Below are 23,780 nucleotides of genomic sequence, written 5' to 3'. Positions count from 1 at the left end.
TCCGTGGGACCTTGGCCCAATAAGCGATACTTCCCACCCATCTCCGACGCTGCCAATGCCGGCATTTGCGATTCACGATTTACGATTCGCGATTCCAAAGGCCTGCTTCCTGTCGTTCGTTCCTTTGGACTGCCAGCCAGCAATCTGTCCACAGGCCTGGCTGGGCCTTTTCCGCTTTGGCCTTAGGTTGTGATCCCCCTTTTCCCAGACGCACGCCTCTGGCCCAGCGACCTTCCCAATGAAGCCATCAGGACCTCGGCACCCCGGGGATATCCACCCAGTCACGGTCCTCTCAGCCCTCTGCAACGGCCCTGTTGAACTGGTGCTGGTGCTGGTGCTGGTGCTCGTGCTAGCGCTGGTGCTGAGCCTGAGACCAGCCTCTGATATCTCTGGTGCCTTTGTCTCTCGAGGGCCCGCCATGTCTCACTGTCGTGCCAAGCGGCCAATGGATTGACCAGCTCTGTGCAGCAGTGACAGTCCGGACCAGCCCGTCCTTTGTGTGTGCTGCAGCTACCGAGGTGTACACGTACGGCGAGCCAGCGAGGAAGCGAGCTACCGCCCGACCCGAGCCGAGCACGCTTGTGTTTTGGTGTCTTCTGGACGCAAGCGCGCGCACAATTCTAACGCGCAACCCACGTCGGTGCATACCCCCCCTCTTTTTTTTTTTTTTTATAATTATTTCAGTTTCACATAGTCTACTATGTATTCTCGACCTGTTCTCGGCCACTTGTTATTTACGTCACAAACCCTCTGGTATGCAACCTAGTGCACGGTACATCCTGCCGAGACAGAGAGAGATAGACCCAGATCTCGATTCGCAATGCGCCACAGCAAGCGTCAGCCCTCCAAGGCAGCCTGCCTGACTGGCCTCACTGGCCTCACTGGCCTGACTGACTGGCCGTGCTCGTGGCTCCAGGTTTCTCCCCAACTCCCTTCTGCCAGAGCCGAGCTCGTTTGCCCAGGGGCAGGCTGCATTGCGACGCGATGATGACTATGACGACAGGGACGACAGAGCACGGACACTTGGGCCCAGGTTCGTACCTGCCAGGCAGCCCAGGCAGCCCAGGCAGCTCAGGTCGAGCGGCAGCCCTGTCCAGCCCTCTCCTGGGACTAGCCCCAAAGCAAGCACTCCAATCCGGTTGCGAGGAGTGCCTGTTTAGGCATGCGTTCATGAGGGAAGGTTTGTCCATGGCTGCACGCACAGAGTCAGGGCCCCAGGCCAGCCAGCCCGAGCAGAAACCCAAAATCTCGAGGGCCGCATGGGCTGGCTGGCTGGGCTCAGTGGCTCACTCTCTCGTCTGCCGTCATACCCCGGCCGACGTCATCTTGTCCCGCCGCCGCTGCCATAACCCACAACCCCCAACCCCCAACCCCCAACCCCCAACCCGCAACCACCTGCTACACCATGGAAGTTTCCACGATCCCAGGGCGGTCGCATCCTGGACTGGGATCTACATCTTCCATCAATGCCGTCCCGTCAGCCGGTCGGGCCCGTCACAGGCTTACCGCCAGCCCTGGCCTCCTTATTCCCGCCCGCCAGCGCACAAGCCTCAAGGGCGAGAGCCCTCTTGGTGCCCCCTCTCCCTCCCGCCCTCCCAGCTGATGCTTGCGGCCTCGCTCACTGAGACACTGACAGCACTAGCACGATCTTCAGCCCCGTCGGTGCTTTGCCGACGATCATGCATGGCGGCCTCGGGAGCCCTGGCCGATCCCCCCGGAAGGGAACCACCGTCCTACAAGGCCGTCGCGCTATAGGGGAAATGCAAAGGCCGCCCAACAAACGTTACCCGACGCAGCGAGGGAACCACCGAGCGTGCCCATGGTCAAAGTCCGGGACGCCGCAGCCGTCCAGTAGGCATTGCTGAAGTTTCGGGAGGGCACAGCACATGCGTGGGCAGGCCCTCCTCCCCGGGGGCCCCAGGCGCTGCAAGGCGCAGGTCGAGAACCTTGTGCGTGAAGCCTTGTCGATTCTGCACCTCGAGTGCCAATCTGTCCGGACCGTCACGTCGCAACCGACGGCCGAGGCCACCGATACCACCGCTGATGTGTCTCGTTACCCTCTGACTCGCTCCGGGGCATTCTACACCCAGGACGGGCTGGCCGCGATGCAGTGGGAATCATTGCACACCTCCGGCCGAACCTATGGGAGGCAAGACCTTCGGCCGCTGCCAACTGCTATTCCGTCCGATGGTCTCCTGCAACATGAACCGCACGTACAGGTCCTTCTGCGGGGCCGCGTCTGTTCACTGCGCTACAAGACAACTGACAGAGCACTCAGTGCTACCCTCATCCCCAAGAGAAACAGCAGATATGGTGAGTTGATGTAGGAACGGCAAGACGCAAGGGATCATCAATCTGAGATAACCTCCCCAGCCCATAATGTAAATAACAAATCAGCCACCAAGACCCGTTATGCAGGTCGATACCCATCCTGTCGTAACCTTTGATCTGATGAACGGTTTTATTTTTTGCCCAACCGACAAGATGGCCGCCCTCCCAGAGCCGCTTGCAGATCAGTGCGTCCGAGACTCGCGATCCAAACACCTGCCCCGAAGCATTGGCAACACCAAATGCGTACGCAAGGTATTGGAGAGCTAATCGCCATGTCGCTGTAGATCGAATCTTTTCGACATTTCCTTGGCTTTTGTTGACACGCACAGGACAACGGCACCCAGTCATGTTCACGCTCGACCGCGTTTCTGTCATTCCATCATCCGTCCCTCGGCACCTTTCAACAACGAGGCACGTACGTAGGAGCGATTCTCAAACTAGCATGCCATGTACGTTATTGCTGCAACACTGCCACATGGTCAAAATATCGGGACCTGTAATTGTGGAGCCTTATGTGGCTGACTTTCCTTCTATGTACCTAGCTACCTATCAGAGGTTGTCCCGCAGGAGGTTATCCTGTGGATAATCATCCCATATCAGATTCTCCTATAGGTCCTATGGGATACTATACGGTGGATAATGTATAGGTGGCTTACCAGACACATTTCGTGGCCGGTGTGAACATCGGGCCCCCCCAAAGCGGCAATTTGAAGCGATATTCAACAGCATTGACCAAGACAATGATTCTGACCAAGGTAGAAAGAAGGGAAAAAGCCGTAGATGAACCCAGAATCCGCAGCAAAAAGTCAAAAAGCCAAAATTAGGCTGTTGAAAAGATAAAGAGGGCCAACGTGCGATCTGAAAAGAAAATGGGACGACGGCAGACACGGACGCCCGGGAAGATCACCGACCCATAACGTCCCGCCCACTCGCCCTCACCAACATGGAACCAACCTACTCGCCCCCATGAGTCCAATCGCCCATGCGTGCGTACACACACCTTCCGCCTGTCAGCTTCCCGTCTGTGCAGCAGCATTGAGGAACGCGTGTCGTGCCCCGTCGGATCGGTCCCATACCAACAACATATCCAGCAGTTTTCCGGCCCCCATCCGACGAAGTGAACAGTCACGATTCACGGCGCGTAAGCATGAGTAGCAGCAGCATCTTACTCGGACGGCAGGGCGGGCTGCCCTTGTCCATCATTACTGCCGGGTTGTGTGGAGACTTGAAGTTTTTGCTCCCTCCCCCCGGAGGGGGGGTGGTTGGGTTGGGCGGGATGGGAATGGGCAGAAGGGGGTTGATACATAACAGCGAGCTACCAGCTTATCGTCTATCTACATGGTGTATCTATCTACCTTTTGTTGGGGTCCAGATTCAAGCCGGGAAAGCATTATCCTCCCGCCCCGTCCCTCCGACCCGGAAGCATAATTTGTAGGAGGGGGTTGAGCGCAATGATTGCATGCCGCGCCATCATTGTCCCTGCGGAGGGAGCAAGGCAGTAAGTAGCCACTGGGAAAATATGCAAGCCAATATGGAGGGGATGTGGTCTGGACTACCCCTCCGCACAGAAGGATGTTCGCCTCATTACGGATGGCACAGACGCGCCTCCGTGCGGAGCCTCAAGGGACCAGAACCAGGCAACGCGCGCCGGGTGCAACCAGACTGGCGAGTGAGAAGGAGAGGAGGAGAGAGCTTTTTCAAACCGACCGCATGAGACTGGCAGCCCTGATGATTGGGAAGTGGGAGGTCGTGATAGTGGCAACGCCATCAATGCCCCACGCGGTAAAATTGCTGCAGATTGATCAGCCTCGCGTGCACATGGGACATATGAACAATTCCCACTGAACCATCCGTTCAGAGGGTCATTTTTACAGTAAATCTTATGCTCTATGGAATGCTAATTCCTCTAGTCTACCGATGTCCACATGCTCCGCTTTGTCTAGGGAGTAACGTCTGTCAGTCTGCGCATGAAGCAACAGGCTTGGTTCCTGTGCGCGCAATATGCTAGTGCAGACCGGGAACATTTTGTTTGAAAGATGGCTTTTCGTAATACGTTTCTTTGACCATTGGATCCTCGCCAGACAGAGGCAGACAGGCCCTCGGCCACCGTCTCCCAGACTGGCGCGTGGGGCTCATCTCCTACACAGCTGCAGAGGGTGGTCTAGACGACAACCGCATGCCCTGGAGCCGGGAAACAAGTCGCCCAGATTCTTTTAACAGTCTCACTGTCAAGCTGTAACACTGGCTCCCGGGGGACTAGCGGGACTCTGAGCCCTGGCTGTTGACGGCGGCATCGTCGTCGTCCTCTTCCTCGGGCGTGTCAAAACGGCGCAAGATCTCGTCAAACTTGGGGCCACCAAGCACACGGTCGCTGCGTCGGCGATAGAACAGTAAATATGCGTGGGATGTGATCATGCTCTCAGGGTTCTTCACAGGAGTGGCGAACGAGTCTGATGAATTCGCGTCAGTATGGTCACAGCTTCTGGTCATTGAAACAGCGCCAACATACCGTCAAATTTATACCACTCCTTGTTCACGAAGTTCTTGGCGAAAGCTGTGTAGTGGCCGCCTCCCAGGCCGCCCATGTGGTCATCAATGGCGATGAGATCATATATCTCCTGCTTGCCGTCTTCCCTCTCCAGCACTCTCTGGGTGATGTCAAGACCTTCGATTGGGAAGTCGACCACCACATCGATCTTGTCGCGACGGGTCCCGCTGCTGCTGAAACGTTTGAGATGGACAATGAGAATGTCCGGCGTCTTCCAGAGGTCGAACTTCTTGGCCGCGCGTCGATGTTCTTTACATCTGGGACAATACCATTTGTCATCCTCTGACAGAATCTCGTCCTTCTCGAACTCCTTCAGGCAGTCGTCCAGGCTAATGCCCCTGTTCGCCCGGGTCCTCCGGGCTCGACTCTTAGCCTCGAGTTGCGGGTCCTTGAGGACATCCAGGTCTAAAAACGTCGGGCTGCCTGTGGCCGTTGACCTAGCATCGCCGCCTGCCTCTTGGCCACCAAACGCGACGTCCCATGCGGCAGGATCCCAGTCAACCAAGATGCCCTCGCCGAGGCGGACTAAAGGACCACCGTCCACTTTCGAGCCCCATTCGGGATCCTCGTCTTGGAAGCTGTTACGCTTGTAGGCCTGACGGGCAGCCTGCTGTTGCTGCTGCTGCTGCTTCCAACGCTTCATGCCCTTTTTGGAGTAAGTCTTGTGGCCTTTGACTTTCTTCTTGGATCCGGGCTTCCCTCCTCTAAGCTTCGAGTCCTGTGGTCTGAGGGGCAGATTCGGGGTCTTGTTGTTGATGTCCTGCACGTCATTAGGCACTGTTGCAGCGGATGGGAAGGTCCAAGTCGGTTTATAACATGCCTGAAGATCCGGAAGGCTGGAATCGCTTTCCTCCTCACTTGGTTCGTCGGCCATCCGGGTCTGTGCTCCGGTCTCGGGGACATCACCGCTCCCGCTCTCCTCGGTTCCGCTGTCCTCGGACGCAGTCCCGGATCCGGAAGGACTGGGCATTTCCTCGTCACTCGGTGAGGGCGAGTTAGGGCGGGGCTTCCTGGCATCGAGTCTGGGAAATAGTCGGTCTCCATTCGACCCAACAGCGTTCCATCCGGTGGGGACTAGTGTATCTTCAGAGAAATAACTCATGTCGAAAAGATTCTGAAGCTGTCCATCGAGAAACACTTCACGCTTGATCCAGTCTGGACGTCTGGAATTGAATTTTCTGAGGAGTCCGTGAGATCTGAGTCCTCGTCAGCGCCTGAGCAAAGCTGTGTGACTAATGCAGCAACATACTTCTCTGCGCCTTGTTGAGACGTGGCGTCACCTTGAATGGTGTCTTGCATCGAGACATCCACCAAGTCGTCCTCACCCTCCACCGACTGTGCAGTAACTGTGGCATCGACAGATGAGTCTACGTCTGAGGTAGTAACCAGGGTTGAATCAGAATCAGTGTGCCCTGTCGTGTCAATTTGATGCTGTCCAGACAGAGCAGGCCATGTCGTAAACGTAGCAACCTTCTCCAGGATTTTGCGGCGGATGATGTCCTCATCTTGAGCCTGTCCGAACATTAGCCTTCACCTCAAACTAAAAAATATAAGCGCAATGATCACATTACCTCTTCTGGTTCCAGCACGATGAAATGTGGGGGTGAGATGTTCTCCGAGTTCTTGGCAGATTGGATTCTTGACTCCTTGTTGGACCGAGGGTTGAGCCTGTGCAGCACTGGGACCACCATCCTCGCGGCCGACGGATCGTCCCAGTGGGGAATCTCCTCTTTGTCGTAGGATGAGTAATAGCTCTTCGTCTTCTTCTTTGTCTTGGGTTTGGTGTTGGTCGGCTGACTCTCAAGCTCGTAGAAGGCAGGAATATCGTCCCTCGTGATCTCCTGCGATGCTTGCGAATCGTCTTCGTACACCTTGAAAAACTTGTCCTTGTACTCTTCTGCCCCGATCATGCGCTCAGAGGGAACCCCGACACGAACCGCAATAAAGTCCTTCAATGCCTTGATGCTAGCGGTCTTGTCGATTTCAACATTAAGGAACACAGGTACATCATTCAGAGGAAAGAACTTCACTTTCCGGCTCCAGACGTTTTGTATGGGCAGTGGCAGCGTCAGGTTGGTGAATGGGTCAAACGTGATGCTGACCTTGGCACATTCGGGACATACGAGAGTCGACTTGTACAGACCCGTGAAAAGGTCGCTGATGATGGAGTCGTCCCGTTGCTTGTGGATATCCCAGACCTGGGCGGCGAGCCCACGAATCGCTTCTTGGTCGTTGACCATTTCGTCCGTAGAATCTGGTTTGGGGATGTAGGGCTTCTTCTTGATCCGGTTGAGGTCTTCCTGAAGCCCATCGAGCAGGAATCCCAGGAACTCCTGAGTATCTTGTTGTCCCCAACCGGAGAACTGAGGCGCACAGCGGCCAACGACTTCCTTGAACGACCTTGGCGCGACATTTGAGGGTGGAGGGTTCTTGTAGATCTGCTTGAGGAGGAACCCATAGGCGCGAGCAATAGCACCATTGTGACCCAAGGGATTGTCGAAGTTCATCTCCTCATCGTGCTCGTTCGCCAGGAAGTACTTGGTAAGTTCCTCGACACTCCGGATGCACTGGAGCGCCGAATTCATGTAGCACGTGTTCCCCAGATTGTTCAGCCCAGTCTGCCCCATCACACGGTCTCCCTGTCGGCCCCGCGTGCCCAGGCTGAGTGGGGCAGGGCTGTTGCGGCCGCTGCGATTCCCTTTGACCTTTTTACTGATCGCGGGTTCCAGAGACCCGTCTGCGGGGGAGGGTGACTGATTTAGAGGTTCGGCGGAAGCGCTGGTGGCAACGGTGTCCACAGTCTTGGCGTCAGAGTCAGCGGCATCTTCAGAGTTAGAGCTGAGTGCCTTCTGGCCCTGGGCTTTGCGGCCGGCAGAGACGTTCCCACCGTCTGCTCCGGGGTCTTGGTCTTGGCCTTGCGTGTCGTCGACGAGGGCAGCGCCGGCGGCATGCACGTCCTCCTCATCGCGCTCAGACCCAGCTTGCGTCTCCTCAAGGCTTGCACGATCCACGTCCACACCACTCGAGCGCCCCGGCGAGTCTTGCGCCGCGCCCACGGGATTGTCAGGGTGCCCCTCTTGTGCGCCTTGGTCTATGTCGCTAGCAGGTTCGCCGTCGGCCATGGAAACGTCGTCGCTGGTGGCGGGAAGGGGTATCATGTCAACATCTTCGGTCGCGTCGGCGTTCGCGGCAGGGCTTTCGTCGGGGGGCAGGCTGGGGGCTCTGCGCTTCAAGGGGGATGCCGATCGGGGGAGATCCTCTGGACGGGACATCTTCCGTTTCTTGATGGTGGAAGACGTTGTGAAAGGGAGCTGCCTGTGCAGCTCCGGGGCGAAGGATTACGGGAGGCCGTGGGACGAAGGCTGTCGCTGGGTGGGCAGGCAAGTCTGTGATCCACGTTCCGTTGATGGATGTGAGGCGGCAGAATCTTTGGATAACAAAGATAGTCTATCGACGGGTCTGGTGGAGCGCTTAGTAAAACGCCAGAGTCCCCAACAGGGCAAAACAACAAGATTTGTTGTTTGTTTGTTTTTTTGTTAAAAAAAAAGAAGAACAAAAAAAAAAAGAGGACTCGGCGGCAGAAGGGGAAGGGCAGAGACAGTTTGAGGTCTGCTGCTGCTGCTACCGCTGCCCAGTAAAGTGCTTGGCTGCAGAGAGGCGAACTGGTGAAGCAGGCATGCGCTCATGAAGGGAAAAGAAGGTGTCTCGGAGGGGGCACGGCAGTGACAGTGCGGGCGCGGGCGTAGGTAATACAGTGAAGGCTGACAGGAGGTGACGCGGGCGGAAAGTTGGCGAGCAGCACAGAAGACTGACTGACCGACCGACCGACCGACTGACTCCCTCCCTTGGAAGTTGCCTGGGGTTTGGTCCGTCACTTGCACGGCATTGCACGGCACTGCAGTGCACTGCATCATGCCTGCACTGGGCCACCGTGCTGTACTCGGTACTCCGTACTCAAGCACGTACGGCGCACAAGGGGCTCTGCTTACCTGCGACTGGCCTTGCTGGTCTCTGGACCCGGTCCGTATCCGTAGTGCAAATGGCGTTGGATTCCAGGGCGTTGATGGGATCGGGGGTGTGCATTCATAGCAGTATGGTATCTACTGCTGCTTGTCCCTGCAGCTCCTTCAAATCATACACGGGGAGGGATGAGGTCAGAACAAAGTCCAAAGGCGGTCAGCGCTCCCCAAGAGTCGGTTGAGAGGAGGAAGAAGGCCTTGGGCCGGGCGCAGTCGCAGTCGCCGTCGCATTCGCCGTCGCAGTCACAGCCACAGGCCCGGGGTCAGTGGCAGGTGGCAGGTGGCAGGTGCTGTCGGGTACCTCGCTCTGGGGGCGAAATTACTGTGTGCAACGGGTACCTGTCTGTGCCTGCTCTGCTGCTGTGGCACTGTTGGATTTCCCGGGCTGGCGGGTGGACCCTGGGACAAAATCTGAACCTTAGCGGGGGGACAGTTCAGGGGCCGCCCTCCCTCCCTCCTGCCTCCTCCTTTGTCAGGTCGGCAACCGCTAACACAGGCCGACACGCTGTCACCGGCAAGGCACTGGCTGCCTAGGTAGGTACCTAGGTACTTAAGTACTTACCCAAGTGAGTAAGGATATACTAATATACTTGCTTCAGTAGGTAGGTATATTTGAAGCCGTCTCGGCCTACTTCAGATGTTGTCAGCATCACCACATTCACTGCCTACTTAGCTACGCATCCGGCAGTGTCCAAGTGCAGCGTTGGGTGTGGTTTCGATTTTGCCCTCCAAGAATCGGCACCTGTATCTGAATGCTCCCCTTCCCAACCATGCAGTATGCATCTATCCGATCTGCCCCGCGCCCACAATGCTCATACATCAAGTTTATCATGAATGCCTGTATATATCCTCTAGTAAAGACAGCCCATGGATCAGCCCGCCCTGGGCTCCCATCACGTTCCAAGGTTCCCTTCCTTTTCCCAAGCCTTCCCTGCCCGGTCCTGCCCACCAGCCACTCACAGCTTCGGGTCCACCTCTTCGTACTCCGACAGGTCCTTGACAGAGCGCGCTCCTGCGCTCACGGGCAGCCTGGCCTTGAAGTCGCGCGGGTCCTCGATGAAACAGATCTTGGTCCCGTTCAGCGAAGGCGGGTCCTCGTCCTGGTGTCCCACCATCCCGTTCGCGTTCGAGTGTAGCTTCTTCCACGCCTCCGCCGCCGCGTCGATCTTGTCCTCCGCCACCTTCAGGTCGTGCAGCAGGTACTCCTTGAGGCCCTCAATCTCCTTGGCCTCATCGTGCTGCGCCGCGCTGAGCCTAGCCTGGAGGTCTGTCGCCACCTCGGCCTCCCTCTCCGCCGAGTTGAGCTCCAGCGCCTTGACCAGTTCCGAGATCTGCTTGGTGGACACGTCGCTGGTGGCCTGCGCGACCATCCACACCGAGATCTTGGCCCTCTCGGGCGACGCCGGGTTGATGTACTCCTTGAAGAAGTCAACCATATCCTGCTTGGTCAACTCCTTGACGCGCTCTGCTGTCTTGCTTGCTGTTTTGGTTGTTAGCTGCCATGCGGTACCGCTCTACGCATCACGACGAGGTCAACTCACACAGCTCAAAGTCGTAGTACTCGGTGGAGATCTGGCCCCAGATCCTGTTGGTCTCCTGGTCGAGGTTCTTGAGCTTCTCGAGCAGCTTGATGCTCAGGCTGCGCTTGTGTCCCTCGAGGTCGGCATCGCTCATTTTCTCCAGCGTCTGGGCGTAGTTGCTCAGGAAGTTTTCAATTCTGGTCTCCAGGTATTGCGCAGTCTTCTCGCTCTGAATGAGGAAACGGAAGCCCAGTGTTGTTGCACTGGTCTTGATGCCGCTGAACACCACGTAACCCAGCTGCTCCTTGGTCCGGAGCTGGTCAAATGCTGGCTCGTGGAGGATCTGGTCCAGCAGCAGAACCTTGGCCCGGGCCAGGCGCTCGTCCTTCTGCCCGATATACAGCCAGTACTCGATGCAGTGGTTCACATTGGCAGGGTCTCCCAACGTCTTTTTGTAGACATAGTTCGAGCCAGGCGGGAACAGGAACGATCGCCAGATGGGCCACTGGGAGCTCGGCAGCGGACGCGTCTTCAGCGTCTTCTCCAGCATATCTGTGAGCCGCAGCGCGTCCTCCTTGTACAGGTTGCCATGCACAACAACTTCCATGTGCATCTGCGACAAGAGCTCTCTCTGGAAGGCCCTCGTCGCCTCGCAGGAGATCGTGTCCAGCTCCGCATTGTAGTGCTCAACTAGGAAGTCGTGCTCGGTGTTCAGCCAAGTGGTGTACTCCCCAACCTGGTGGAATGGCTGCTGGAAAGCCCAGTTCCGATACGCTCTGCTCAGGCGCTCCTTGATGATGGCGAATCGGTCTTCCTTGATATCCAAGTCTCGCATGGTCTTGAGCACCTGCTCCAGCAGAACGGAAAGCTTGTCGTTGTAGCCGCTGACCTCAATAACCAGGCCCCGGGCATCCAAAGACACGGAGTATTGCAGGCCTGCCAGATCAGCATCATAAGAATACTCCTCGAGGGCGTCCCTAACAAGGTCCGTGAAGAACCGAGCCTTGACAGAGTTCTCCGCCGATGCAAAGATGATGGGGCTTCTGCAGCTCACGAGGAGGTTTGCCTTGGGAACCCAGAACCTGTCGTCCTTCTTGTACCATGTACGTGCGAGACCGTCATTCCGGATCATGGTGGGCGCCACGGCCGGCTCCTTGATTTCTTTCTTCTCCACTTCGAGCTTGGTCGGTATGAACTGATTCTTGTGTGGCAGATGCAGCGCCGAGACACGCTCTGCGGGGCTGCTCGATGCAGCCTTCTTGATATCCTCCAAAAAGTCGCTAGGAATCTTCTCGTCCGTGTACTCAGTCCCATACCATTTCTCCTTCTTCTCCCATTTTCCAGGAACATCTCGGGAAATGATTGACATCCTCAGGTTTTCGGGTCGCAAGCAGTCGATGCCTTTCTGGATAAGGTGCGGCTCAAACTTTCTTAGGCGACTTGAACCGCTCAGGAGCCATTCTCGGGGCAGAGGGCGTTGCATGACGGAGCTGATCTTGCTCGTAAACCGACTTGCGGGCGTCTTTTGCTTGAACTTGAAGTCCACGTCGGCCATGCCTCTCTGCTCTTCGAATATCCACCCCTGCGGTGGAGTCTCTCGCAGGAGAGCAACGTACTGGAAGAAGACCTTTACGATCTCCTTGTAGTTTTTGAGGCCCTCCTCTGTCAGCCGCACCTGACAGTCAAAAATGCCGGGAGAACCAGGACACACCGGATAGGCGCCGGCACTGAGCCCATTCGCCCAGCCTTTCGATTTGATGTACGACATGATACTTCCGGGGCCCTCATGTCCTATGAGATGGCTGATGTATCTGCTCGGGAGGGACTCAAAAAGCTCATCCTCGTCGAGGAATGGGAAGGAGAGGCCGAGCTCCCTCGAATCCATGACCGGCTTCGCAAAGACCTGCCGGCCCAGCTGCTCAGGGCCCAGTGGTGCAGCGTCGGGCCAACGATTAGGCTTGAGATCCTTGTCCTGAATGGGCGAAAAGTACTCCACGACCCAAGACTCGAGGACATCCAGGGGCTCCCGGCCCAAAACAACGAGTTTCATACGATTTGCAGAATAATGGCTCTCGTAAAAGTCAATGAACTTCTGCCTGACGTTGACACCTCGTGCCTCGGGCTCGAGCTTAAGAACATCGAGGTTTCCCGTGGAGAAGTGGCAGTAGGGATGTGCCGGGTTAGACAACGACTTCTCGAGCTGGTGAAGCCTCCATGTGTCACTCTGCAGGTTTTTCTTGTTCTCAGAATCCACGGCCCTGAGCTCACGGTCCAGGGTTGATTCGAGGAACAGGGGCTCAACGAAGAACTGAGCAAAGCGATCAAGAGCACCCTTCAAAGGTGAAGGGTTGCTCGCCGAAGGCTCGCTATCATCACTTGGCCGACCAGCTATCTCAAAGTAGTAGTTGGTAGACGTCGAGGCAGTGTACGCATTTGAGGTGCCAGAGTGTGCCGACAAGTACTGATTGTAGGCATTTTCTTCCGGGTACTTCTTGGTACCCATGAATAGCAGCTGCAGGATTAGGCGTCAGCACGGTGTTTTCGCCAGCTTGGTCTGGGATTAGGAATTGCAGCGCAACCCACATGCTCAACAGCGTGCGCCATTCCTGGCATGTCGACCTCGTCACTGAAGTTTCCGACATTGACGTCCATGGCAGCGGAAGCCTTGTCGGCCTCGGCATCGTGAACCAAGAGAGCCTCGAGCTGGTTGGGAAGGCGGATCACGCGATAGGTCCTGTCATCCAGGGAAGGGGTCTCGAGGCGATCGGTCACCAGCTCCGCAGGACGAAGCTCGTGTTCTGGGAACGCCATGCTGCCTTGATTCGCCCGTGGCTTTGGGTGAGAAGAGAGAGCTGACAAGTGACGACGCAAAGAAGGGCTGAGAGCGAGCCCGGAACTGCCCACGGACGACTGCTGTTGGAGCAGAGGTGAGAGCACACGAGGCCGGATTGTCAAAGGGTATGACCGAGTGTCCGGCAGGCGAGGTAGTGGGGATACGTATGCGGTAGACGGGATGGCTGTCAGAAGACGGAGTGGTGGTAGGCAGGGTAGGGTTGCGCGAGTGCGAGCCGCGTCTGTGCAACCAGCCTGTGGAGACGCTGGTCTCGCGCTGCCGCCGATCCAAGTGAAGATCTTGGGCCGGGAGATTGCCGCAGAATTATGATCGAGCAGATCTGCCCTGTCTCTTGCACATCCACAGGATCCGCTGAAAATACCAGGGAAGATGCCGTGCAGGCCGCTGTGGTATGAAGTCAGTCTCTGGGTTCTAGATCTTTGGACAGGCAGGCTTTTCATGTCTCTCGGGCGGCCGAGAACGTGAGGGCTTGGGAGGTTGGGTGCGTTGGCTGGGCGTTCTTATCTGCGGATGGCCGTCCTGTGTCTGCACATACCAAATGTCTCTCGCGGAGGAGGAACGAGAGTGCTGACCGTGGCGGGCAGTGACAGGTTCGGCAGCAGGAGCAGCAGCAACAGCAGGAGCAGAGGGGAGGCTCGAGGAAGTGAGTCTCGACCGAGGCAGTCCTGCAGCTAGTCCCGGGGTAGGGCGCCTGGCGCAGCCGCACCCGTTTCTGTTGGCGATGCTAGGAATGAGCACTAGGGTCTGGCGAAGAGCAGGCGACGTGTTATTTCGATATATCATCTAGCGCCCTTTGAGGCTAGGTAGTCTACCAAACAGTGTCTGTGAGAGGAGGGAACGAATGGATCTTCTTTTTTTTGTGAAGAGGGGGGGGGGCAGCATGCGAGACAGGCAGGCCGTGAAAAGCAAGGATGATGATGTGAGAAGAGGTTCTTGGGAAATATATAACATATGCATACCGTTGTACCGGGCAGTCGGGCAGTCGGGCAGTCTCAAGTGAGCTGCGTGGCCAGGCACAGCACAAGTCAGAACAGTACAACTGAGTTAGTCAGTCCCTTCCGTTAGTCGCTCTCAGCCAGCCAGCGATCCAGCGATCCAGCGATCCAGCCCCAGCCTTTTTAGTCAGTGAATGGGATTGGGGGCCTGCGGCTGCGGGATCAACAATGACTGACTACCTAGGTACCCAGGTACGGAGTATAGATGGCCTCCAAGGTGGCGTGCGAGAGGGACTCCGGACCCACCACTTTGTGAATTCCACTAGAATCCCAAGAGCCCAGGGATGTGTCTTGTCTGCTTTGGAGTTTCCTGCCAGTGTGGCCTGGCTAGATATCCAAGTAACTACCTGGGTACCTAGGTCCCTAGGTCCCTAGTCACCCATCTGGTAGGTGCTATGTATAGAGGTAGGATTGGATGGTCGGTCGCAGTGACAAGACAGGGCAGGCGGGCGGGCTAGGGGGAAACGTTGGGCAGGCTTGGCAGGTAGGTAAGTACTTAGTAGGCAGCTACCTCCGTAGATGCGGGTGGCATGTATTTGCTGTTAGTGTGCCGACCCACGTGGGCAGCCATATGCTGACTGAACCACCTCCGCCGGGTTAACAGCCCGCAGCCGACGCCACACCCCCGCGGCTGTCGCATCCGAAGAGGCCTTCTCTCGTCGTCTCAGCAAGCCGTCGACGGGGAAGCCCAGGGACTCCTTGTGAAGCCGTACGTCTCCTCCCCGAGGGGCGACAAAGGTGGTGCAACAGCGTAACCTCTTGTGCTCACCTGTCACCATTCTGCCATTGGCGCTGGGCACACGAGTCTGAGATCACGTTAGGGTGTCGCTGGCTGAATCGCCAGGACCACCAGGGCAGCAGGGCCACCAACGCAGCACGGCCCATGCCAACACATCCTTACTTTACTCCCCAAGGACGCTCATCAGTCTGGCTGTCTGGCGGTGCTCCGTTCAGAACATGCGGCAGCCGTTTGTTCGCACACGTCCATCAGCTAGCTGGGGCTTCTCCTTGCGCCCGCCTCAGGAATCCAAAGCCCCGCCAGGCCACCCAACCTGCCAACGCCGTCAATGAGTCGGGATGAACAAATGTGACCCGTTGGCTTTGCCAGAAGTTCCCCACACCGCCCGCCCATGCCGTCACTGGCGGTCACCTGTGATCGTCAGTTTCACTGCCATCCTGTCCTGCCCTGCCTGCCTGGACTTGTTTCTCTTAGAGAGCAATGTGTCCGATTTTGCGGACAGGCTTCCAGCAGGAACGGTCCGAAGGATCTGAGGCCAGCGCCGCTGCATCCTGTCATCAAGCCTCCCTGCCTCCCCGAAATAGCGTGGGAACTGGCCTCGGGAGCTGTGCCACGTCCAGGGAACCGATCCGACTCTTCGGGACCACACCAACCACTCATGCTGTCTGGTCGACTGCTGCCGTGTCAACAGCACAAACGGGACCGGTAGCTTCATCAGGGGCATGATCTGATCCTCGCCGGTGTACGTGGCCAACACAAATCGTTACCTTGCGGATCTGACGAGCATCAACTAGGCAACATGAAGGACAGCCCCGTAGGCGGGCGGGCGGGCCAAGACGTGCCCTAGTCTCGATCGAATCATCGTGATACCTGCTAGGTGTCTCCCGTGTGAAGACGTACCCCGTACAAAGTACGTCCATTACGTGCAGCACTCTAGATTATAGGATCGCACTTATGTATGACCCTTGCTGCTGTCAGTCATGCATACATACATACATACAGGGAAGGGCTGCATCAATGAGACGCGAGCGCAGCACACACATGTCGGCGCCATCTGGCCATTTGGCCGTGTGTTCTCAGTTGAAATTCTCGGTGGACATAAACAGGCCTCCATCGCCATGGCCCAAACAGTCCCGAAAGCTCAGACAAAATATCGTGGCCCGCGTGTCGGAATCCGAACAACCCATGCCCGCCTGTCATTGGGCGGCGCAGGGCGGCCCCCAGTTCCTGAAATCATGAGCCCATATGATACCCAGCACGGCTCCGCGGCGCCTCTACGCGGGGCAATCCCGGTTGGCGGTACAATATCTCGCGGGTTCCTGTACCTTGGACCCAGCCGAAGGCCTGTCCGCCCGCTCGAGCACCCAGCCCGTCCCCCGGGGATTGTTTATGGTTTATGGTTTATGTGATAGCTGGTGGCCGGGGTGATTTGCACCTTGGTCAGCCCCACCTCAAATATCAGTTGGGCGAGCACTGCCCATTGGCGAGACTGGACAACCTGGGCCAAGGCTATGGCTCCCCGAGGGTCGTTATCACACTGCCTCTTGGATGAAAGATGCGCCCTGTATTTGACGCCCCCGGAGCTGGCTGCTGCCGGCAGATTCGGCCCGGCGTAGCATGGACAGCATACCATGTAGTGCCAACCGGATGTAGCGAAGCACGCCGGACGGTCTGATGGAGTGGGCGCAAAGGCGTATGGGTCAGTTACAGGCCAAAATATGACATGCCATAGTTGGTGAGACCTCGGCAGTTGTGCCGACATGATCTGGGTCAACTTTGATCCCTATGGATTTACGACCCCGGGGAAGCTACTATTTTCCCCCCATGGCTCGGTACCGACTAGACGTAAAATGCGGAACAGCGATCGATCTACAACTTGCAGGCACCCCAAACGAGTCGGGGGTCGTTCACGAGCCTATAAGAGTACGAGAACGATTCAACTTGAAAGTGATCAGGCGTGCTCTGTATAGGCTTGATCAAAGTTTCCCCTTATAGTAGTAGCTGTATCCCATGCGCAGTTGGACACCTCAGACCTAGGTCTGGACGCTGCGTGTCCCGGCTCAAGCTTTCTATTTTTATTTCTACCTTTCTAACTATTTTATCTGTATAGTGCACGCCGCCCAATTGTCGACGCCCGGCATATTTGTCTTGGTCTGGCGGTATTCGTTGGACTACGATAACAACAGCACCTCAACTATTTAACATAGACTGTCACGTAGCTGGACAGGATGGGCAAAGCAGGATCAAAGATAGTATTTTGCAGCTTACACGTGCCATAACCCGCACGCGTGCCAAGTCCTGCGCGTGGAGCTAGAAGCTTTTGAATTCAAAAAACGTATGCATTGCCTTCTAGAACCACACGCCATCTCAATATGGGCCTGTAATATTGACTGCTGGGTGGTGTTCGGCAGGTTTCTCTTTTAGCCTGAAGGCATCTTATCTTGGAAACCATGACGGCGAGTCATTGGTCCAGCAGAACAGGTCTCGGAGACTGCAACGTCAAAACGCTTAGGTCGGATGCCCACAACTGGCAAAGTCAAACCGCCTCGCTGGAACACACCATGCGGCGGCGTTCAGCGCTTGCGTTCGGCATTGCCGATGGACACCTCAAAGGCCGCCGGATGCATGCAGGCTGTTGCGCCATCATTACGAAGCCTGCCCGTGGAGGCGGTCCTGATTTTGCAAGAGCATGCCCGCCCGTTGTGAAACCATGACGAGATCCGCCATTACTGTGTATCATACTTCCCCGGTCGACATCAGCTTCAACCTATGATGCAAGTCCGGCAGCTTGGAGGCCCCCATACCCGATGGTCACTGCCAGCTGCACGCAAGAGTCAGGCCCCAGCCACAGTCTACATATCACCACTAAGCATGTGAGATGACTCAGGGGTGGGGTTTGTATAGTGCTCAGTGAAGTCCCTCTGGAGCGGAAAGGCACCTAGGTACTGTTCATTTCCGTCGCCCAAAGTTGTTTGAGCCACCAGATATAGAAGTCAGTGTGTTGAGCTTGACTTCTTTCTTGCGGCGCTCTTTGGCCAGTTTCTGGACTCGTTCACGTTCGGCACTCTGCCTGGAATGTATTTCCCGGCGTTTCTGTGACCCGTAGCTGGCCCGACCAGATTGCTTGGGTGTTTCTTTGGCTGAGTCTTCACTGGAAGAATCAGATGATCCAGAGACTGAGGAGTCGCTGTCCGAGGAGGAGTCGCTCGATTCCTAGAACACAAATAGATATCAGAATGTGGCCGATCCGGCGGGGTGGTTAGAAACTTGCGTCGTTCTTGCTGGTGTCCTTTCTGGGGCCATATGTCTTCAGACTTGGTCCGCTAGTCCCGGCGTGCTCCTCCGCACCGGCTTGTTCGTCCTCCTCTCCTCTCCTAGAGTCAATCTGTGAGAAGCCAACCTGCACCACATGGAGAACCTTGCCAGCCTGCTGGTCTGGCCCGGGGAGTTTCGCGGCATCGAGAACCCAGTGCGAGTCGCCCAGCTTTTCCGCCTGCCTAGCCGCGTGCTCCTGCCGCTTCCTTTCCTCCTCTTCCCTTGCAGCCTGTGCAGCCTTGTGGTCTATGAGGTAACTCGGCGTCTGGGGTGTCGTGGGGGACTGGCCAGAGGTCTTGCGACGTTTGGAAGCGCGGCCGTCATCGGACGTCGGGGTATTCGGCGACGATGGCGAGGTAGCTGCTGCTACCGCTCTCTGCATGAACTTCATCGTGAGCAGCCTCTGGGAGGCGCCGGTGGGCGTTTGAGAAGCCATCGCGTCAGCACTCCGTCTCCCGCGTCGGTTCTCGACAATCGCTCGAATGCCTTGCGCCAAACACAACCGTGCAGTGTTTGGGGATGGGGGTGCGACGACAAGATCCTCGCAGCGTGTGGTTGATTGCGGACAAGCGATGTTCGTTCCTGGCGACTGGTTGCGGGGCAGGTGTACTTGTGGAGCGGTCGTCTGCTTGTGCTGTATAACTTTTTGCAATATAGTTAGTTGCCGCGGCCCTGATGATAGATAAAAGTTTCGATACCTGGGCACTGGGGCTACTAGTGACCGCCGACCCGCTTGCGGCTGGGTGGAGCTTTGACCACGACCATGAGCAAATCAGAGGCTTTGGATTTGCCGCAGCGGCCTCTTACGCACGACTGGCCCAAGGCTCCTTGACATCGTACCTCAAACGAGCAGCAGCAACTACCACGACCCGAGCCACCCCTTCGACGAGGCCGCCATCCACAATGCTGTCGTCGACCTGCCTCCGATCAGCCCGCGGGCTTGCGCGGCTCGCACCACGATCTTTCACCACCACAGCCCGCCAATTGGACTCCAAGTCCGTGGCGCCCACGCCCTCGACAGAGTCTCCGGTGCCAAAGACCGAGAGCCAGCTGCCGGCGGAGCTGCCCCAGGCCCCAAACAGGAAGGGAATCTGGTCTAGGAGCCAGCGGCCGCGGTCAGAGGCAATGACGGGCCCCCGCTTCGAGCAGACCGACTTCGATCTTCAGGTGCGCGAGGCTGCGGGGGCAGAGCGGGACGTGGTCACGGCCGTTGCATTGTGCTAACCGTCATCGCAGCCCCAATCCTACTCGGCCATGGAGCTCATCCACAAGCAGCCCGTCCGCTGGACTCACGACCGCATTGTGGCTTGTGATGGAGGCGGTGGTCCTCACGGGCACCCCCGGATCTTCATCAACACGGACAAGCCCGAGATTGCCGCCTGCAACTACTGCGGCCTACCATTCGTACGTCTGATTGATAACTCTAGACTTGGGCCGAACCACACTCCACTACCCCAACAACCGCCAACGTCACTGACCCAATTGACCAGGCCAACGAGCACCACCGCAAGCACCTCGAATCTCTCCCACAGACGTCGTACCCCCTCGAAGACACGGAGGGTGTTGGTCAGACCCCGCCGCTGTCTCGGCCTCACCCGCCCCACTAGACGGAGAACAGAGCCTCTGAGTAGTCTCGTGTGTACATAGACCTGAGAATAAGACTTGAGTCCAGCTCCAGCTACTTGACATTGCCCATCTCCCAGCTGCCCGACCGACCCGGACCGAGGGCCGTGAGCATGACACCAACACTCGCAACGGAGACGGCCAATTGATCACTTCGCAATTGCCCCGTTGTAAGACCATATCTATTATGATCATAGCGTTTGGTACCCGTGTAACGGAGTTATCTAGCCAATGCATGGGCGAAGGGCCGGCATGAGTAGATTACGCCACTGCGCAACGTGGGAAATTATCTGCGGTCGACGACACAGATGCCTCCATTGTTTCAACGTAGTTCAGAGATGGGTGAGAGCCTAGCCTCTATGCTGCTGTTCCGCGACTCGTCCCACACCAACCAGTCCTAGAAGCCGCTCTCAATACGCTGACCTTGCAAGATGTTTGCAAGGCCAAGATTGCACAGCTGCACCCGTGCTCAGAGCGCACTACCATCGTGCAGTTCCGTTATGGCGGGTGTCAACGCAGACGTAACCAGCTTCGTGCCCTTCGAGTTTGGCGTAGAAGCAGTAGTTCGCGATCTCGGTTGCGAAATGACTTGGGCTGCCAAAAGAAGGTCATCGCATGCGAGACACGTCGTAATCATGTACTGCCATGCAGTCAACGACATCGGGTCCTCCGACACATTCCATGTTCAACCTCTTCTTTCGGGAGTTGTGTCTGTGCCGTCTGAGACGAAGACGACTACGGTGCCCAGGCTGTTTACAACGTGTGGCAATTTGGTGGCGTCCCGTGTCAGCGCTGAGGTGATCTCGGCATAATCCCTGTGTCAGTTCCAGTATCAACGGAATACCATCGATGGCTTTCCAGTCTCGGAAAGCATTTTCCAACTCCGCTTTGCTTGCGGCGCTTTGTGGATGGCTTCAATGCATTTCAGTCTAGGAACCCCATGGCAGGGAACCAAACTGTAAGCGAATTTAGTTAGCCAAGCATTCTGTCATAAAACTCAGGCATACGTTGCGGAATAGCTTTGTACGGAGTCAAAATATCCATAGCCTCAACCCGGGAAATGGATTCAGAGCACGTCCTTCCTCGAGACAACATCAAAGTTGCAGGAAATGGTAATGGCACAGATACACAGGCGAGGCTTGTATACTCGTAGAACTACAGGGGGTGCCCAAAGGTCCCAGAAGCTGGACTTGTCACATGTAGTCCTAGTCACACCCGAGGATGGTGCTTTAAATAAGAGACCAACCCTGCGTCATCCTGCAGACTGGTCGTATGTACCTCCACGCAGCGGTCAATTTCGTATCACCTCAGCATCTCGTATCAGAGTTTCAGGGGACCTGTGACATGCTATATGTCGGGTGAGACAGACAACGAAGGCTACACTCAATGGCTGAATGCTATAGTGTCTAGATAATTTGTAGACATTGGGATGATTTATAGGCCCGTTAAGAGTGAAAAGATTGATGTCAGTATTTACGTTCATAATTGTTGGCGGACTGCAATATGTAGCCACTGCAGGTTTTGCATTAGGAGCACAGCATACATATTCTGCTCCTTAGGTCTCGGGATGCCAACCAGACACGTAGGGCTTGCAAGATCAACTTCGCATCAGGCCTGTTGCTCTTGAAAAAGTGCCCCTATCCGCAGTCAATATTGTCAGTATCCCATCACCCTACCCTTTCCCTTCTCGAGACTACTGATTTGGGCGACTCGGAGTATTTTTCAACCACGCAAAGTTGGAAAATGATTGCATTCAGATCCGCTTTGAATGTTTTCACATTCTCTCTGCGAGATTCCCAAATTCTTCGACGTTTTCTTCTTTTCTTTTGCTGTTGATCTTGTCCCCTACTCTGCATTCAAGGCTCATGTGCTTTGTCCCAAGAAATGTGCAGCCAATGCTTGACTGGGGCGCCATCCCAGAAGAATGGATAAACTGTTATGAGTACATAAAACTTCTTTCGGTCTACCTCCGAAGCGACCCCGAGATGAAGGGGGGCCACGAACGTTATCTGAGCCGAAAACGTTTACTTGCCTCTGTTGGACCCGTTGACGACAAAACGTCTAAAGCAAGATCCAGATGGCCGCCGGTGAAAGCAGTTGGGAAACGGAGAATTGCGGAGCTTCACACGCTGTTGGGCTTGAGGTGGCCCGGACTCAATAACCCCAGCGGCGTGTCGTGTTTTCTGAAGCGTAGCCCGAATCCTTTGGTGACCGATCCCGATACTGGTACGTGTCTGTGTAGTCCCCACGCCAACCCCTAGCCTGCTGACCATCGCCAGACCGATCAAAATAATCTGCGTGTCGTGAATTCACATCGTCATCGGCGGAATAGCGTTCCTAACGGCTGTTGCCACCTCGACCGCCTCGGAACCCCCGACCCCTGCGATTATGGGATTGCGTGCTTGCCGGACCCATTAGATTGTCGCTGTAAAGTCCTGTGCTGCTGCTTTCCTCGACCTGCATGGGTTCGAATCCCAAGGAGCCATCCACGAGGACACCGTTTCCCTGTGGCGCTGGCGCTCGAGGAGCTGCTCGCGCGGGGCTCGTTGGCGGGCCTCCAACCTTGGCATAGACGTGTAGAACCCGTCCGTCGGCCTGAGAGAGGGCATCAGTATCATGTTCCATCTCACTTTCTGCCATATCGTATGGAACAGCTCATCTGGTTGTTTGCCTTACCAGCTGGTTGTTGAACCTCTCAATGACCCGATCGGCACCTTCCTTAGTCTGGAACTCGATCTCGGCGATCACTATTGGGTGGGTCTTGATGATGCGGCACTTGCTGACGAGCCCACCGACGGGCATCATTGCACTCTCGAGGTCACCGGCCGTTGTTCCGGGGGCCAGGTTCTGTGCTATGACCACGAATGGCCCAGCGAGCCCCCTAATGGTTATGCCGTTGTTCAGTGGTGGTGGTGGTGGTCGAGCTGCCACTTGTTGAAGTCCTCCACCCCGTTTCCTGCCTCCCAGGCTCGAGTTGTTGTGCCTGTTGGTGTTGACCAGATTCACCTGGGCTGCAAGGGAAGAGTCGTGTTCCGCCTGCAGCAAAGCATTTTGTCGGGCCTCAGCGCGGCGCTGTGCCCGAGTGCCAGTGGTCGCGGATGCGGGCTGGGTGCCGGGGGCGTGGATGCGTGCAGCGAGGCTGCCGGGTTTGGGACCTGCCGGGGAAGCTGGTGCTCGCTGTTCGAACAGGGCGCGAGAGGGCCTACTGTCAGCTTCTGGGCAGGTAGTACCGGGATGTACCGGAGTGGTCACGACCATGAGAGCGCGCTCACCTTGTTGATCCCGGCGCGGCTTGCGAGGGAGCCCCCAGCGCCACCGAATTTTGGGGGTGCTGACGAGACACGGTCTCTCCTAAAGACCTTCGCAGCAAGCGCCTGGGCTTGTTTGCGCTCCCGACCTGTAGGCGCCAGAGAAAGCATTGTTAGGTTCCTGGATCAAGAGCTCTGCGACTTGCGACAAGGGCGCGCACCTTCGGTGATGATCTTCTGAAAGTCAGTCGCGACCTGCTTTTCCTTGGCCATTTTGCTGGGGCCGTAACGTATCAAATGATTGCCGATAAGAATTTCGGGTATGGACCGCTGGCGTCAAATAGTTGACGTGATATGGAAATCGAGGACGGACCAAATATACCCATACGTGGGAGTTCCCTTGAGAGGAGAATGGCAGTTGAGCCTCAAGGCTGTCGGGCCCAGAGTTGAAGACCAGCTGAGGGCAGGGATGTTTTAAAGGTCGCGCTACCGACCGACCCACTTATGGTGGGTACTAGAGTACGGAGTACATGTGTCGAGCCACGGGGGTACCTGCCAAGTCTAGGTACACAGTAGCGTGTCTAGGCC

The 23,780-nt window shown here is 56.5% G+C and overlaps 5 protein-coding genes across 5 annotated transcripts; 1 reads left to right on the top strand and 4 right to left on the bottom strand.

Moving 5' to 3' along the window:
- Nucleotides 1-3,551: 3,551 nt before the first annotated feature.
- Nucleotides 3,552-9,176, bottom strand: KVR01_004288 (uncharacterized protein). Its single transcript, XM_044792817.1, has 4 exons — nucleotides 6,451-9,176; nucleotides 6,129-6,391; nucleotides 4,841-6,075; nucleotides 3,552-4,781 (listed from the first exon to the last, which is right to left on the bottom strand). Exons 1-4 carry the CDS (start codon nucleotides 8,149-8,151, stop codon nucleotides 4,588-4,590), a joined length of 3,393 nt encoding a protein of 1,130 aa, XP_044646452.1. The 5' UTR covers nucleotides 8,152-9,176; the 3' UTR covers nucleotides 3,552-4,587.
- A 324-nt stretch (nucleotides 9,177-9,500) lies between these two features.
- KVR01_004259 (uncharacterized protein) lies at nucleotides 9,501-14,327 on the bottom strand. Its single transcript, XM_044784605.1, has 4 exons — nucleotides 13,808-14,327; nucleotides 13,002-13,656; nucleotides 10,440-12,930; nucleotides 9,501-10,378 (listed from the first exon to the last, which is right to left on the bottom strand). The coding sequence occupies exons 1-4, from the start codon at nucleotides 14,053-14,055 to the stop codon at nucleotides 9,855-9,857; spliced, it is 3,918 nt and encodes a 1,305-aa protein (XP_044646423.1). The 5' UTR covers nucleotides 14,056-14,327; the 3' UTR covers nucleotides 9,501-9,854.
- A 2,732-nt stretch (nucleotides 14,328-17,059) lies between these two features.
- Nucleotides 17,060-19,097, bottom strand: KVR01_004613 (uncharacterized protein). Its single transcript, XM_044783116.1, has 2 exons — nucleotides 18,278-19,097; nucleotides 17,060-18,219 (listed from the first exon to the last, which is right to left on the bottom strand). Exons 1-2 carry the CDS (start codon nucleotides 18,755-18,757, stop codon nucleotides 17,956-17,958), a joined length of 744 nt encoding a protein of 247 aa, XP_044646777.1. The 5' UTR covers nucleotides 18,758-19,097; the 3' UTR covers nucleotides 17,060-17,955.
- Nucleotides 19,098-19,107: 10 nt separating this feature from the next.
- On the top strand, nucleotides 19,108-21,104 carry KVR01_004722 (uncharacterized protein). The gene is made up of 3 exons (XM_044790982.1): nucleotides 19,108-19,488; nucleotides 19,558-19,725; nucleotides 19,812-21,104. The coding sequence occupies exons 1-3, from the start codon at nucleotides 19,225-19,227 to the stop codon at nucleotides 19,926-19,928; spliced, it is 549 nt and encodes a 182-aa protein (XP_044646886.1). The 5' UTR covers nucleotides 19,108-19,224; the 3' UTR covers nucleotides 19,929-21,104.
- A 292-nt stretch (nucleotides 21,105-21,396) lies between these two features.
- On the bottom strand, nucleotides 21,397-23,626 carry KVR01_004755 (uncharacterized protein). The gene is made up of 4 exons (XM_044789603.1): nucleotides 23,414-23,626; nucleotides 23,217-23,341; nucleotides 22,621-23,121; nucleotides 21,397-22,539 (listed from the first exon to the last, which is right to left on the bottom strand). Exons 1-4 carry the CDS (start codon nucleotides 23,463-23,465, stop codon nucleotides 22,282-22,284), a joined length of 936 nt encoding a protein of 311 aa, XP_044646919.1. The 5' UTR covers nucleotides 23,466-23,626; the 3' UTR covers nucleotides 21,397-22,281.
- Nucleotides 23,627-23,780: the final 154 nt, after the last annotated feature.

Source organism: Diaporthe batatas (genome assembly GCF_019321695.1).
Source record: "Diaporthe batatas strain CRI 302-4 chromosome Unknown Contig00004, whole genome shotgun sequence".
Lineage (NCBI taxonomy): Eukaryota > Fungi > Ascomycota > Sordariomycetes > Diaporthales > Diaporthaceae > Diaporthe > Diaporthe batatas.
This window is presented reverse-complemented; position numbering and strand designations above follow the sequence as displayed.